Source organism: Myxine glutinosa, chromosome 8, assembly GCF_964187855.1.
Source record: "Myxine glutinosa chromosome 8, kmMyxGlut1.1, whole genome shotgun sequence".
Taxonomy (NCBI): Eukaryota; Metazoa; Chordata; class Myxini; order Myxiniformes; family Myxinidae; genus Myxine; species Myxine glutinosa.
This window is the reverse complement of record NC_136268.1, coordinates 74,573,562-74,590,941: the sequence shown is the minus strand read 5'-3', so window position 1 is coordinate 74,590,941 and position 17,380 is coordinate 74,573,562. Positions and strand designations below refer to the sequence as shown.

The 17,380-nt window shown below is 45.7% G+C and overlaps 1 protein-coding gene across 4 annotated transcripts in view; it reads left to right on the top strand.

The window, feature by feature from the left end:
- The window catches only part of DENND3 (DENN domain containing 3), a 143,977-nt gene that overhangs the window by 9,172 nt on the left and 117,425 nt on the right, over positions 1-17,380 (top strand). For 3 of the 4 annotated variants that reach the window (XR_013624322.1, XM_068124645.2, XM_068124646.2), the window contains exons 3-4: positions 4,200-4,336; positions 14,675-14,790. Coding sequence is in view for 3 of the 4 variants with exons in the window: in XM_068124645.2 (XP_067980746.2) it covers positions 4,200-4,336; positions 14,675-14,790 (253 nt within the window). In the remaining variant the exon portion in view is untranslated. Of the gene's footprint in view, positions 1-4,199; positions 4,337-9,896; positions 10,110-14,674; positions 14,791-17,380 lie in introns of those variants that run through there. The other variant, XM_068124647.2, reaches the window with a different exon arrangement.

The window sequence follows — 17,380 nt, the reverse complement described above, 5'->3', positions numbered from 1 at the left end:
TATATAAATGTCTATTGTGCATGTATCTTGCTGTTCGGATCGTTTGGCGCCGGTTCTAGAATTGAAGCTTAGATGCTGAGGAAATGCACCCGAGACACCTAATTTTCAAATATTGTTTTAAAATACTTCTAGATGTTCGATTTTTAAAACAATTACACCAAAATGTTCGGAAAAGATTCTCATTTCTGCAATAAAAACATTTCTTTTCCAAAAAGCAAAAAACAAAAAATTCCAAGAAATTTCCAAGAATTTTCCAATAAATTTTCCAAATTGAGGAAATGCACCCGAGACACCAAATTTTCAAATATTGTTTTAAAATACTTCTAGATGTTCGATTTAAAAAACAATTACACCAAAATGTTCGGAAAAGATTCTCATTTCTGCAATAAAAACATTTGTTTTCCAAAAACCAAAACAAATTTTTTTTTCCAAAATTTTCAAAAATAAATTTCACAAATCAAAATAATTTCAAATAAGAGTGGTCGGATCGCTTGGCGCCGGTTATCGAATCATAGCTGGGACCCTGAAGATTGCCTGATAAAATTTTGGTGCTTTTATCCGGCATGTCCCCATCCACTACCTAAGCTGCCCCACCACAAGTACCACCTTAACAAATGCTCCACGGATGGAAAGACCCAAACACTGAACAGAGAGTGCTTAGAAACAAAGAAAAACAAGGCTAGGTGGAATGGTGTGAAATAGTTAGAACGGAAGGAGCGACACCTGATCCTGAATGAGATGTGCAGAGGTCAAACTGACCGAGCAGGCTTCGGCTACACGAAAAATCAAAAGCTGATTGAGACATGACCAGAAGAGAATACAGGAAATGCCTTACTAATTTGGTAAAGGACATCGATGAGATAGACATGTTGGTCTACCTGTATGGATGTGTTAAACAAGGAGAGTGGTTGCGATGGGACTCTGCCATACAGACCGATACATCATGGAAAAAACTCCTCTATGTATGGACACCGGAACTGCTGTCATTCCACATCAACGCTATCCACGACCAACTCCCTTCCCCAGCCAACCTAAGATTTTGGGGCAAAACCAACCTTGGACTGTGTCAACTGTGCCATCATCACCACTGCACACTGCTCCACATCTTAAATGGGTGCAGCTGCTCATTCCAAAATGGAAGATACAACTGGCACCATGACCAAACCCAAAGAGAGATTGCATCAGGCCTGGCTCCTTATATCAAAGATGCAAATAAGAAGACCAGTATTGTATCAAAGCCAAACTCCATTCCCACCGTTGCATTCCATACAGCTGATGGTACATCCCACAGGAACCCAGCTCTGCCACTTCCACAGGTAGAAACACAGGACATCCTACAGAAGGCTAATGCTTAGATATTTCTGATGGATGAAGACCATAAGCCAATAGTGTTCCCTCCACAAATTACGGAAACTGCCAAACGGCCTGATATCACCATCTATTCGGCAGTAACTAAGGATGTCATCATTATTGAATTGACAGTCCCGATGGAGGAGAAATTTTCCAATGCATATGCCAGAAAGAAAGGCAAATACGAAGACCTGGTAGCTGATTGTGAACATAGAGGATGATCTGTAAACTACTTTCCAGTATAAATAGGTAGTAGAGGATTTTACAATACATCTTTCAGCAAATGCCTTGCCCTTTTAGGCATCCCAAAAGGAAACAACAACACAACAACATGCATTTTAAGGCCATTTTCCCTGCTAGAGCGGGGGTTAGCCTTGCGGTCCCCATGACAATCTTCTCCATCTTGCCCTATTTTCTGCATCTCTCCTTGTTAACCCCCTTGCCCACATTTCTTCTTCCACCATCTTTAGCCAAGTCTTTCTCGGTCTTCCCCGTCCTCTACTTCCTTCTACATTCATTTCCATCACTCTTCTCAACCAGTCACTTTCATCCTTCCTCAACACATGACCAAACCATCTCAACCTGTTCCTCTTCACAGCATCAATCACAGGCTCTATTCCCATCATTTTTCACAATTCATCATTTGTCTTCCTCTCTCTCAACGATACTCCGCACATCCATCGAACCATTCGCATTTCCACCCTTCCCAACCTTCGTTGCTGCTCTACGTTCATTACCCATGTCTCGCTCCCATAAATCATAACACTTCTCACACATGCAGCATACACCTTTCCCTTCAGCTTCAACGACACTCCCCTCCTCATCAGCACGCCACTCAGTTCCCGAAACTTCTTCCATGCACATCTCACTCTAGCAACCATTGCCGAGTCTGATCCACCTTCTCCATTCAGCATGTCTCCGAGGTAGCAAAATGTTTTCACACCTTCCAGCTTCACACCATCTCCAAGATCCAACTCAATATTTCCTCCATCTGCAGCTCCCTCTGTGCACACCTTACATTTGAATGTAGCTGCCACACTGGTTAATGACCCTCTCAGACCACTACATTTTTGATGAACCCACTCAGCGCACATTGTACATTGAATGGAGTTCACTCCGACACCCTTCCTACACACAGCACAGGGCCACTTCCCAGTTCTTTCCACCTCACCACATGCTTTACCACTTGCCATCACCTTCGTCTTTCCGATATTCACCTTCAGACCTTTTGTCCCCATACATTCCTTCCACTTGTTCATCTTTTCCTTCAGTCCATCCCAAAAGGAAAGAGGAAGATTATTATGGGCACAGCATCCAAAACGACCCTTAGAGCGAGCTATGTCATCTGGCTATGCAGAAGCTCAAAGGCCTTCAGACAAATGGAATTACTGCCCACACCAGAAATATGCTCTGAGGGAAGAGGGATGGCTGAGTGCTCATAAAACCGGTTTAAACCACCAAAGCCCAGAAACCTCAGAGAATAGTTTTGAGTACTGTATAGTTCCAGATTATTGTTCCAGACTGTGATATTCTGCAACAAGGTGAAGATTTTTTTCCCCCTAAAGTCATCTACATTATTTCAGGAGTGCTCATCCTAAAAGGGGTGATTGGAAGACTCCGAAGATGACTGCGCTGGTGTTTCACCAATGAATTACCATATATATATATATGTATGTATGTATATATTTCACGTCATTTCCCACTTCCACTCGCCAACCTCTTCACATTTTGCAATATGCACGACAGACCAACTAATTTCTCAATACGACAGTTTTGTTCGACCGAACAGATGCATTCCATTGACTGGTTGCTATATTGAAGAATACCGAGCTTGCCTCCATCAGGAAGTGCCATATCATGTTCACTGCATGGAGTTTGACCTCCTGAATATAATTATTCTGGATATCGATGAATATTTCTGTCTATTGTACCAAATTGGTTGTGTGGTGCCAGGTGGGCTTCCATCAGGAGATGTCTTACTTTGTGTGGGCAGGCCACCTCATTTTGCCTACCTACCCTGATTAAACAGACTGATCTGGACTTTGCCCACCTGTTTGGATGAAGGAGATTATTTCAGTACCATGGAAGTTGTCAGGTCTGCTTCTTCTTCTTGTTTTTTTTTTTTTTTTTTACGTCTTACACAAGTCTGACATTCCAATTTATTTATTTTTTGCAGTTTTTTGGCTGATGCAACCTTGCCGATATAACTGCAGACGCTCGACTGAATCTGTTGTCCCACAGATCCGGAATGCTACTGTACTTGTGTGACGTGTTTTTATAACCCTTGCGTGTAATGTGCTTCAAGTTGTGAGGGAGCTCATGTTACAGTGCAAATTTGGAGCTATGCTTCAACATATCCACACCTGGAGCTATGCTTTTTACAATATCCACATGTGGAGTTGTGCTTTTCGCCATATCCACACCTGGAGCTATGCTTTTTGCCAAATCCACACCTGGAGCTATGCTTTTCACCATATTCACACCTGGAGCTATGCTTTTCGCCATATCCACACCTGGAGCTATGCTTTTCACAATATCCACACTTGGAGCTATGCTTTTCACAATATCCACACGTGGAGCTATGCTTTTCAACATATCCTCAACTTACTTATTCCCTGTGAAAAGTACATCCCTATGCATTCCTACATGTTGATATTGCATCCCTTAGCGAATCCACAAACATAGCTCGGTAATTTATGCAATGGGATGACACTAGTGCATAAGCGTGATGATCGAAACACAGCATGTCTCGGACTTGAGTGCTCCACGAGTCCAGAGACAAAGCAAACCCTGAGTGCTCTGAGCACATACTTTTGTATATGTTCCATGGTACGGTTTTGGCCTTGCAGGTGCCGATCATTTCGGAAACCGAAAGCTGAAAAAGTCTTTGGGACGACGTCTGATGCCAAAGAGGTGACTGAGAGCCAAGATGTTAGCGTGCCACGTGAGCTGGACCTCACGGGCATACCCTTGCTTTGTTTCCCAGGTATGTTGAAACCTGACAAGGTTTTGATTAAAAAGTTAATTTCAACATGTATACCGGTATTCTTCCATGACGTATCTTAAAGTCAACTCGTTGGCAAATTATAATACCTTGAGCTGATGGCTGCTGCTGTCTTGATGTAGGCCACAATAATCGGTTTATTTTGCCTGCCAAAAGTTGTTCGAGCTGCTTACTGGCTCAAGCATCACTGGTTCAAGCATGTTTGGTGGGAATTTGTTTAGAACTGATTATGAAGTGGCGGAAATTTTCCATTTACTAATCAGTTGCCAATGGTGGTGCCAACAGGCCACAAGATAAGATTCAACTGCAGTTTCTGCCACTTTGATTTTTGATAAGGGATTTATTTTACTGAAAAAGCGATTTCGTATATAACCCCTCGTGAGGGAGGGCAGTGTTCAACCTCTTTTGTAATGATCCGAATATGGTCAAGGTGGATATTTTGGGGTGTGTGTGTGTGTGTGTGTGTGTGTGTGTGTGTGTGTGTATGTGTGTGTGTGTGTGTGTGTGTGTGTGTGTGTGTGTGTGTGTGTGTGTGTGTGTGTGTGTGTGCGTGCGCGCGCGTGTGCATTCTGTTCAGAATTAGAGTTCACAATAAGAGATTAAAGGACTTTTCAGGGACTTTGTGTTACATTTGATGAGGGGACAGCACTTCTTATGTTGATTTGATGATACTGTTCATGTCTCAAATACCTGTCATTTAGGTTTCACATTTATCTTTAGAACAGTCTTTCTGTATATATATATATTGTTGCGGATATGGGATTTGCATCCATCCATATCCGCTTGTAAATATTCCCCTATTTCCTCAATACTTCCCAACTATCCCCAATCCCCCATTCCCTAGTCCCATTTTCTGTAAACAACACTCTGTAGACCCGACCTCCCCCTATTTCCCCCATTAAATGTCGTGCCCAGGTTCACCGCATCTCATGTAAGACAACTATAGGACATCTTGCTAGTTATTCTTAGTCTATGTCAGTTAAGGACTCGTTTCCATTAATTCTGACCCTTCGTTGCACCAGAATGTGATTGTATGGCACCGTTAGGAAGTTTAGGACCTCCCAATACCTCCCCGCAGCTCTTCCTCACGGTTCAGCAACAACAACAACAACAACAACAGCACGGCGGCGGCGTGCACAGGGAGTGCGCGTCCTCATTCCGGCTTGGTTGGTAGGGGGTGTTGGGAGGGCAGGAGGCCTTCCCAGCGAGCCGCCATCGAACATGTGCTCGACGGGGTTACCAAATAGGGGCTCCCTGTCAGCTCCTCGTCAAGGGCGGAGCCCGGTAACCCCCGCACCCAATGGAAGCGACGGACCGGTCCCATCTGGGGCGGAGCCAACCAACCGAGGGCGTGTCACTCCCCGCTGAGCATGCGCAGGAAGAGGGAGGTGACGTCAGATGCGCGCTGAGCTTGGAAAAAGAAAGACGCCACCTCCGAGCGCTGTGAGGCCTCCCTGCATCTCTTGGACCGTGCTTGATCCTGTCCCCGAGCCAAGGTGCACCTTGTGCTATCGAACTACCTGTCCTTCCCTGCCATCAATCCCTGTGTAAGTCAGCCTTGTTCCGTTTGTCTGTGGTCTGTCTGGGATAAGATAAGACTGTAACTAAGTGCCCATCTCTTCTGTGTCTTTTACCTCACTCTACCTTGTAATCTACCCCTTTTCTCCACCACTAATTATACCCTCCTCCGGAGGTCTTGAGAACTGTACCCCTTGCGTCGTTTCATTTATCCCAGTCGTTGTGTCCTTTCCAATCATTGATTTAGCGTAGCGCGATTTGGCCAACGTTCGGGTGGAATCGGGTGAGTTGGGGAAGAGTCGGGGAATAACTGTTAGGTCGCGGTAATACACCACCGCTCGGTCGAAATAACATCTAACCGCGATCCGTAACAATTGGTGTCGAGGAGTGAGATTCGAGGCCCGAACCAAATTTTTTTTAAAACATCTAGAAAAAAATTTGGTCAAAATTATAAAGACACCGAAATTTGATTTTGTTTTACAAAAAACCCGAATTTTGAAAGTCGCGCTATGGCAGATCAAGACGGCTGGGTTCCGTTAGAGGAGAGTGAGGCAGGGTCGATCCAGGACCAAATTGAGGGACATGAGGAGAGCGAAGCAGTGAGGGCGGCAGGTTCGCAAGATGGCGCTCTCACGCACGAGGTTGCGGGCGCGCAAAATGGCGCCTCGCACATGGCTACGGCGGCCGCACCCGCTGCACAAGTGGGAGGGATGGCCCAAATGCAGGCCCTCATGGAGCAATTTATGGTACAAATGCAGGCGTCCCTCAACCTGCAGAAGGACGAGATGAGGGCTAATAGTCAGCAATTGGGGAATCGGATGGATGCTCAGAGTGAGCAAATGAGGGCTGATAGTGAGCAAATGAGGGCTGATAGTGAGCGATTGGGGGGCAGAATGGGGGGCAAAATGGGAGAAATGGGGGAACGGCTAGAAGCTAAATTAGAGGGGTTAGACAATGGGATAGAAGGGGTGAAACATGGGTTAACGGGGGTAGAAAACAGAATGGCCGCTCAAGAGAATCAAATGGAAGGGATGAAAAAGGGGTTAGAGGGGTTAGAAAACAGTATGGAAGGCAAATTGAGGGACATGAGGGACCAAGCGGAAAGGGAAGTTAAAAAAATGGGGCAGCAGATAGAGGGGGTCAGAATGGGGGTAGAAACTAAATTGGATGCTCACAGGGAGGAAATGGAGCAGATGAGGGTGGCATCTGGGCAGGAGATGCAAGTGATGGGAGAGGAGATCAGAAGAGGTGTGAGTGAGGAGGTCGGAGGAGTGCGCGAGGAGGTGAGGCACTGTAAGGAGCGCATGGAGAAGGAGGTGAGAAAGGGGACTGTAAAATTGCAAGGTGGTATAGAGGAGTTGACGCTGGGAGTAGAACAACTGACAGTGGGACAAAAGGAGTTGGGGGACCAGGTAAAGAAGAACACAGCGGTAATAGAGGGTTTAAAATCGACACAGAAGGAGATGAAAAAGGACGTAGGGGTAATTAAAAAAGAGTGTCAGACGGTACATGAGGACCTGACGAGGAAAATGAACAAGGTGGTAGAGGTGATGGAGGTTAAAGAGTGGGAGGTGCGGGAGCACATAGAAAAAAATAAGGTGGAGTTAGAGGAAGAACTTAAGGGGGCGCACGAGGAGATGAAGGAGGTGAAGCAGAAATTAGAAGAAGTGGAAGAAGGGGTGAGCGAAATTAAGAAGCGACGGAGAGAGGATAAGAAAGAGATAAAGGAGGAAGTAAAAGAATTGGTCCAAAGTCTGTGTTCGGATCGTGATGATGTGCTCATTAACCGGATGAGGGATTCGCAGGTGATGGAGGAGAAGCGAAGAGAAAGAGGACCCGGTGTAAGTGGTGACCAATATGGTCGTGCGTATGATGCGCCAGGTGATTTAATAAGCTTGGGGGTCGAGATGGACCCGGATGTTCGTGAGAGGCCAAGAGTGAGGTGTATGGCTGGTCCGGAGGGTATGGAACGAGGGTGCGAGCGAGAGGGTCCGGTGATGGGAGAGGTGCGAGGTGTGAGTGAGCAAGGTTGTGGTGGTATGGAATGGGTAGCGGGTTGCGGAAGTGTGACCCATGCATCGACACCAACAGGGGTAGTTTTTAGAGGGACAGGGGAGGCACGGGAGCCCCTTGGGGGTAATGTACTGTGGGGGCCCGGCCGGTTCGGCCCCGCACTGACCCCGCAACGGGCGACGCACGGGGTCCGGCAGGCGGGCAACGACTCGCATACGAGGTGGTCCCACAAGGTCCCACTCGCGCCGTATGACGGTGGGTAAGGGTGGCATCCCTGCCACCCTTCCCATGATTGGGGGCAAATGCGCTATAGATTATGGGGTGTATGGCAGTGAAAACTAGCCCGGGGGGTTAGGATATTGTGTGTAGGGATCTAGCGAAGATGACATTAGGTAACGTTAAGGTTTAGATAGTGACTGATACCTGTAGTGGGGACATAGTAGCTTAGTGTTTGATAATGACGTGGGAGCGCTGAGTGTAAGGGAAGACGGAGGAGCGCGAGTTTTAGAAGGGAGTAGACAGAGTAGATGATGCAGTGTGAATGGAAGTGCTGGTGAGCAGCTTCAAATGAGGCATCGGTGAGGCAATGCTCCGAGGTGTGTGTGAGTGTACAAGTGATGAATGAGAGAGCATTGCGGATGAGTGTCATGGTGAGTAGTGAGTGTTGTGGATCAGCGCGAATGCGCTTGGGGGAGAGAAGGGTGCAGGCGGCACCAAGTATGAGAGCACAGGTGTGCAAGCACAGGTGTGTGGAACATATGGAGCGGAGAATGAGTGGTGTGGAGAGAGTTGGAGTAAGTGGTACGGAGTGGTGTGCATGGTGCGAAGGTGTGGATGGGGGAAGAGTGGACCCCTTTTCATGAGTACCCGGGGAGGGTAGTTTAAAGAATAGTTAGAAGGTATAGGTAAATTGTGGTTGGATATTGGCATTTGTGGTGCGGTTGCAGAATGGTATTGTGGATGGGTGCATTGGTGTGGTGAAATTGGCTGGTCATGTGGCCTGTTAGTATGAGTGTGAATGGTTGGGCACTCCGCCACTGTTAGATGTCGGCCAGGTGAGGCCGCAGGTGGGCTCTGGGAGCCGTTAGTGTCAGTGGGTGCCTGAGGATCCCGGGTGTGGATCGGGCAGCCCGTGCCAGAGAGGGCACTGAGGGGGTGAGAGTGCGAGAGGGCCTTCCCCAGTCAGTTAGGTTAGGGTGAGGAGCAGGTGAGCTCGGTAGGCAACAACAGTGGTGGAGGTGTGCAGGTGGGCGGACCAGCTGGGAGCATCACACGACCCAGCCACCGAAATTGTGCGGGGGCACCGAGTGATGAATCGGGGGAGTGAGACCCCAACTTGAGAAGAACCACAGTTTGGTCAATGGGAATTGGTTTTTAGAACCCATAGTGTAAGTTGGCCAATGGATTGGCAGGGAAAGACCCCGGGTAATGTAAAGTTGTTAAAGTCATTTAGGAAATAGTTAGGATTGATGAACCTGTCGCACCATACGCAGCCACTTACCTGAGGTGATGATGATGACTCCACACCTGTGTTCCTTTGTTCTGTGTTGCAGGAAAGGAGAATTGCTGTGTGGATTTGTGAGACGCATCACGACGTGGATGAGACATTGGGGTGATTCCATCTCTCCCTCCTTAGGAGGGACTGATGATGAATTGGTGATGGCAAATTTTGATGTTGAGTTGGAGATGGCAGATTTTGATGAGAGTTGGAAATGGCAAATTTGATTGGTTAGGAGGGAGAGAAGACGAATTTGGTTTATGGGAGGAACGGGGAAGACAGTAGGGACGTTTGTTGATGTGTAAAATAGATGTTTATGGGTAGTGTTGTGTTTTGTGGATACAGTAAGGGGTAAGGGAGGGGCAATGTAGGTTAGCTGGTGGGGGGGGGGGGGGCGTACGGTAGGAACGTACCTGTCTCACCTGGTTCCCATGTGCCCCCAGTGTGCATTACCTTGAATTGCGTGCACTTTTGCGCCCTTACCACCTTACTCACTTGTCTTCTTTTGTCTCCCACCTCCGAGGATCTGGCTTTGGGGCAGAGAGAGAGGAGAGAGAGGTGCTGGCTCCGCAGTTGTGGGCCTGTACTTCCGCTGCTTGCTGCCTGGATCGATACACCATATGGACCGCAATTTTTGTGGCCACCCACAATGGACCGCAGTTCTTTTGCGGTCAAGCACCACCCGTGGATGGACCTCTGGGTCAACGTGGCACCTATGCCATACAGGTGAACCACTTTTAGTTGGCCCCCCTGACGGCCACAATTTAGAAATGGACGCGGTTGGCGCCTTTCTTTATTTCTAAAGAAGCCAGAAGGCCAAGTGCACTCCATGAAGGCAAGACCAGCGGCAGAACATCGGCCGGCTGCGACACCACCGGTGACCATGGACACTTGATTGTGCATTTATTATTGAACACTTTATTGGTGCACCGGATGGTGCTGACTGTGCATAATGGGGTGGTGCTTTTGGTGCTTGGACGGGGTGCTCTGCACATTATTAAAGGCCGTAGGGCCACAGGGCACTCGTGGGTTGGTGTATCGATGCTGGCATGCGTGCTCTCTCTATGCATAACATCTGCATGTGTTCCTCAAAGAACAGGTCCTGGATCGTAGTGTAAATATCAGTGTAGTCTTGTGTAAATGATGCTCCCTACCGGCTGTATGTTTAGTTTGAGGATGCTTTCCGCGATTCGGTTATCCTGTGGGTGTGTTTCTGTTAGGAGAAGGGTGCAACGTCGCAGGGGGACATATTTACTCATTTGTGAACATCTGTAAAACTGTCGCACTCAGGGTTGAGTTAATAGTAGAGGGAACTACATCTGAGTGCCACACTAAAGTAGGTAAAAATTTATCGGGTCGGGACGCCCCGAGGTAGAGAAGGGTGCAATGTTGCGGATATGGGATTTGCATCCATCCATATCCGCTTGTAAATATTCCCCTATTTCCTCAATACTTCCCAACTATCCCCAATCCCCCATTCCCTAGTCCCATTTTCTGTAAACAACACTCTGTAGACCCGACCTCCCCCTATTTCCCCCATTAAATGTCATGCCCAGGTTCACCGCATCTCATGTAAGACAACTATAGGACATCTTGCTAGTTATTCTTAGTCTATGTCAGTTAAGGACTCGTTTCCATTAATTCTGACCCTTCGTTGCACCAGAATGTGATTGTATGGCACCGTTAGGAAGTTTAGGACCTCCCAATACCTCCCCGCAGCTCTTCCTCACGGTTCAGCAACAACAACAACAACAACAGCACGGCGGCGGCGTGCACAGGGAGTGCGCGTCCTCACTCCGGCTTGGTTGGTAGGGGGTGTTGGGAGGGCATGAGGCCTTCCCAGCGAGCCGCCATCGAACATGTGCTCGACGGGGTTACCAAATAGGGGCTCCCTGTCAGCTCCTCGTCAAGGGCGGAGCCCGGTAACCCCCGCACCCAATGGAAGCGGCGGACCGGTCCCATCTGGGGCGGAGCCAACCAAGGACGTGTCACTCCCCGCTGAGCATGCGCAGGAAGAGGGAGGTGACGTCAGATGCGCGCTGAGCTTGGAAAAAGAAAGACGCCACCTCCGAGCGCTGTGAGGCCTCCCTGCATCTCTTGGACCGTGCTTGATCCTGTCCCCGAGCCAAGGTGCACCTTGTGCTATCGAACTACCTGTCCTTCCCTGCCATCAATCCCTGTGTAAGTCAGCCTTGTTCCGTTTGTCTGTGGTCTGTCTGGGATAAGATAAGACTAACTAAGTGCCCATCTCTTCTGTGTCTTTTACCTCACTCTACCTTGTAATCTACCCCTTTTCTCCACCACTAATTATACCCTCCTCCGGAGGTCTTGAGAACTGTACCCCTTGCGTCGTTTCATTTATCCCAGTCGTTGTGTCCTTTCCAATCATTGATTTAGCGTAGCGTGATTTGGCCAACGTTCGGGTGGAATCGGGTGAGTTGGGGAAGAGTCGGGGAATAACTGTTAGGTCGCGGTAATACACCACCGCTCGGTCGAAATAACATCTAACCGCGATCCGTAACAATATATTATTAGAACAGTCTTTCTGTATATATATATATATATTATTAGAACGGTCTTTCTGTATATATATATATATATATATTATTAGAACAGTCTTTCTGTATATCTATATATATTATTAGAACAGTCTTTCTGTATATATATATATATTATTAGAACAGTCTTTCTGTATATATATATATATATATATTATTAGAACAGTCTTTCTGTATATCTATATATATATTATTAGAACAGTCTTTCTGTATATCTATATATATATTATTAGAACAGTCTTTCTGTATATATATATATATATTATTAGAACAGTCTTTCTGTATATCTATATATATATTATTAGAACAGTCTTTCTGTATATATATATATATATATATATATATATATATATATATATATATATATATATATATTATGAGAACAGTCTTTCTGTATATCTATATATATATTATTAGAAGTCTTTCTGTATATATATATATATATATATTATTAGAACAGTCTTTCTGTATATATATATATATTATGAGAACAGTCTTTCTGTATATATATATATATTATTAGAACAGTCTTTCTGTATATATATATATATTATTAGAACAGTCTTTCTGTATATATATATATATATTATTAGAACAGTCTTTCTGTATATATATATATATTATTAGAACAGTCTTTCTGTATATATATATATATATTATTAGAACAGTCTTTCTGTATATATATATATATATATATATATATATATATATATATATATATATATATATATATAGATATATATATATATATATATATATATATATATATATTATTAGAACAGTCTTTCTGTATATATATATATATATATATATATTATTAGAACAGTCTTTCTGTATATATATATATATATATTGTTACGGACCGCGGATTAGGATGTTATTTACCGAGCGGTGGTATTACCGCGGCCGAACAGTTGCTCCCCTTTTCTTCCCTTACACTCACCCGATTCACCCAGACGTTGGCCAAATCGCGCTATGCTAAATCAATGATGGAAAGGACACGACGACTTGGAAAGAGGAAACGACGCAAGGGGTACAGTTCTCAAGACCTCCGGAGGAGGGTATAATTACAGTGGTGGAGAAAAGGGGGTAGATTACAAGGCAGAGTGAGGTAAAGACACAGAAGTGATGGGCACTTAAATACCGTCTTATCTTTTCCCAGACAGACCACGGACAAACGGACAAGGTAGACTTACACAGGGATTGATGGCAGGAAGGGACAGGTAGGTCGATAGCACAAGGTGCACCTTGGCTCGGGGACAGGATAAAGCACGGTCCAAAAGATGCAGGGAGGCCTCACAGCGCTCGGAGGTGGTCTTGCTTGCTCCAAGCTCAGCGCGCATCTTACGTCACCTCCATCTCACTGCGCATGCTCAGCGGGGAGTGACACGCCCTCGGCTGGTTGGTTCCGCCCCTACTGGGGCCGGTCCGCCGCTTCCATTGGGTGCGGGGGTTACCGGGCTCCGCCCTTGACGAGGAGCCGACAGGGAGCCCCTGTTTGGTAACCCCGTCGAGCACATGTCCAATGGCGGCTCGTTGGGAAGGCCTGGTGCCCTCCCACCACCCCTACCAACCAAGCCGGAGTGAGGATGCGCACTCCCTGCGCTCATTGTTGTTGTTGTTGTTGTTGTTGCTGAACTGTGAGGAAGAGCTGCGGGGAGGTATTGGGAGGTCCTAAACTTCATAACGGTGCCATACAATCACATTCTGGTGCAACGAAGGGTCAGAATTAATGGAAACGAATCCTTAACTGACATAGACTAAGAATAACTAGCAAGATGTCCTATAGTTGTCTTACATGAGATGCGGTGAACCTAGGCACGACATTTAATGGGGGAAATAGGGGGAGGTCGGGTCGACAGAGTGTTGTTTACAGAAAATGGGACTAGGGAATGGGGGATTGGGGAGAGTTGGGAAGTATTGAGGAAATAGGGGAATATTTACAAGCGGATATGGATGGATGCAAATCCCATGTCCGCAACAATATATTATTAGAACAGTCTTTCTGTATATATATATATATATTATTAGAACAGTCTTTCTGTATATATATATATTATTAGAACAGTCTTTCTGTATATATATATATATATATTATTAGAACAGTCTTTCTGTATATATATATATATTATTAGAACAGTCTTTCTGTATATATATATATATTATTAGAACAGTCTTTCTGTATATATATATATATATTATTAGAACAGTCTTTCTAATAGAAAAGCTCATTTCATGTTTTGATGTCTTTATTCACTTTGGTTTAAAAGGAGTAAAGTGTCTTGTACATCAAATTCAAACCGCGCTGGTTTTCAACTTCATGCTTTACTGTGAGAGTGAAGAAGAAGAGAGTTAGGACGGTGGTGAGGCAGGGAATCTTTCACTCGGAGAATAGTTGATGGGTAGAATAATCTACCTGAAAATATTGCGGTAGCAGAAAGTTTTAGGTACCTACAAGTAGTGGTGATTACATACATGTGTGGTGATTATGATAGAGTCTTGTGCAAAATGTGCTCTTGGTGTTTGATTATTCCTCACCTTACCAGCATTCTACTTGCTCCCACCCCCAAAAATGAAAGTATATTAAATATATACCCAAGAATCCCCCTCGCCCCACTCACCCAGTGAAATTAATTTGATAAACAGATGGGTTGGATTAAAGTGGTATTGATAGAGTACAGGTATGATGATTCAAATGACCTCCTAATACGCCAGCTGTTTGTCACTCTGCAGAGGGGCTTTGCCTACAAGTACAACGTCCGGAAGACTCGTTCCATAGCCTCGTGTTCACCGATGTGGACGGAAATCGCACGTACGGTGTCGTTCTCACCTTCTGGAGGCCAGTACAGGTGAGCTTGCATTTAGATGCTTTGCAGATGGACTCGTCATGTCCATTGTGATAAGGAATTAATTAACTGTAAGTAGAGTGTAATTCAAATTATTATTATTATTTTTTTGTATACAGAATCGAGGCTCGTGAAAGAGCTAACATTTATCACAAAAAAAAAATCAAACAGACAAACAAAATATATAAAAAGAGGGAGCTGTAGACAATATGGGGAGAGAAGGGGAAGCACACAAACACAACATTTGAGAGCAGGGACATCGGGAGATGTGTGGGAGGGAGAGGGCTTGGGGGCAGGAGGCGTGGGAAGGGGGAGGGGGGTGAACGATTGAACGATATTGATTAAAATGCTTATTCTTTAAAAAAACAAAAACATTTAGAAGTTGAAAACTTAAAAAACAAATTGTAAAACTTTTGTATGTTGGACGCAGACATTATTTGACAAACTTCGACTTTAATTTCCGTTGGGGATATAAGCAGAGAAGCCTTCATGCAGACTATGGCATCAAATAATGACACACTAGTACGCACATTTGTAGGTAACAGAAAATGACCACGTATTAAAGGTCTCGTTAAAATGTATTTCCTTGTCAGAATGAATCTGATCTTTGAATTTACTCGGCAGTGGCCTGCTTTCCTGCACATGGGAAGAGTGGGGGTCATTTCCTGTGGCCCAATGTATGAAATACTGTACGCACTGCAGTGTTTGAAGCACATTCCAAGGCTGTAAATGTCAGTCGCTGCTGGTAAATTGGTAGATCAGTGCAGATGTTTATAAACAACAGCCTATGTTGGTTATTATCCAAAGCTCCTCAAATCCAGCTCCTCACGTACCACTACAAGTGCCTTTTGCTAAGAAAATTGGTATTTCATGGTGAACTGTACATTTCTTTCGATTTTAGCTCTTGTCGTGTGTGTGTGTGTGTGTGTGTGTGTGTGTGTGTGTGTGTGTGTGTGTGTGTGTGTGTGTGTGTGTGTGTGTGTGTGTGTTTCACAATATACGGGTTTTAGTACTGGTGGTGCAACATATGAACCAATGCATCTATTGGCATTGTACAATGGCTTGTGCGATGCTTTCAACAAAAGGCTTTGTCCACTTAACCCCTCTTTCCTTTGGGTGGTGTTTCAATCTTGGGCAAAATGTTGTTTTATTACAATAAGTAGGGTTGGGGAACTATGTCTCACACAGTGGGGGTGGGGTAGGGAACTGGGGCGGGGGGAAAGGGAGCCTGCAATACAGGGGGCAGGAGGGTTTATTTATAATGGCGCAGTTGAGGCAATGCCGGTTTGGGTCTATATAAGATGGTGAGATGGGGCAATGCTGGTGGGTAAAGTGGTCTTGAAGGGTGATTATGGGCTTTTAGGGTCTTTGGGGTCTAAAGGGTCTTCAAAGTCTTAAGGGTCTTCAGGGTCTTAAAGGCCTTAAAGAAGCCTCTTAAAGGCCTCGTACACCCAAGCCGACTTCAATAGTTTTTGGAGTCCAAAGGGTCTTTGGGGTCTTAAAGGGTCTAATCTCCCAAGCATGTAAAAAGTCTTCTCTCAAGAATGTAAAAAGTCTTCTCTCAAGAATGTAAAAAGTCTTCTCTCAAGAATGTAAAAGTCTTCTCTCAAGAATGTAAAAAGTCTCCTCTCAAGCATGTAATATGATCTCTCAAACATGTAAAAATGGTATTGGAGACCTTCGGGGTTTAAAGGCTAAGGTGGTGAATTAAAATACCCTTCGGGCAATCCCTGGATTGGACTTGGTCTGTGTGCCAAATTTGGTGGTTGTCAGCCCAGCGGTCTTTGCAAAAAACGCAAACAGAAAGACATCTGATGAATTTTATTTATTAGACAAGTGGGGCACCCGTGGGAAACCCACGGGCAGAAACGTGTCTGACATTTGGACATCTTGAGTTAGATGTTGCACGAAGAGTTTTACAAAAGAGGGTAAAACCTCACTGTCCTCTCCCACCCCTCCTCACTCCTCTCCAATCCTCACTCCTCTCCAATCCTCACTCTTCTCCAATCCTCACTCTTCTCCAATCCTCACTCTTCTCCAATCCTCACTCTTCTCTCCCCTCAATCTCCTCTCCCTCCTCACTCACCTTCACTCCTCTCCACCCTTCATTCCTTTCTAACACCGCTCAATATTCTCTCGCCCTCACTCTCCTCTCGCCATCTCACTCCTCTACTCTCTCACTCTCCTCTACCCATCACTCTCATTCCCGCCTCACTCCTCCTCTCCTTCCCCCACTCCTTACTCCTCTTTTCCCCCCTCACTCTCCTCTCCCTCATTCTCCTCCCACCCCTCATTCCTCCTCTCCTCCTCTCCTTCCCCCCTCACTCCTCTCCACTCCTCACTCCTCTCCTTTCCCCACTCCTCATTCCTCTCCCCCCTCACTCCTCTCCTTCCCCCCTTTCCCCTCTGCTCCTCCCTTTCCCTCTTGTCCCCCCTTTCACTCCCCCCTCACCTTCCCCCTTCCCCCTTCCCTTCTCCCCTTCCTTACTCCCTTCCCTCCCCTCCTCTCTCCCCCCTCCCTCCCTCCCCCCCACCCCTCTCTTCATATTCCTGGCACAAAGCGACTCTGCGTTTCTGAGCAACACCGGGTACT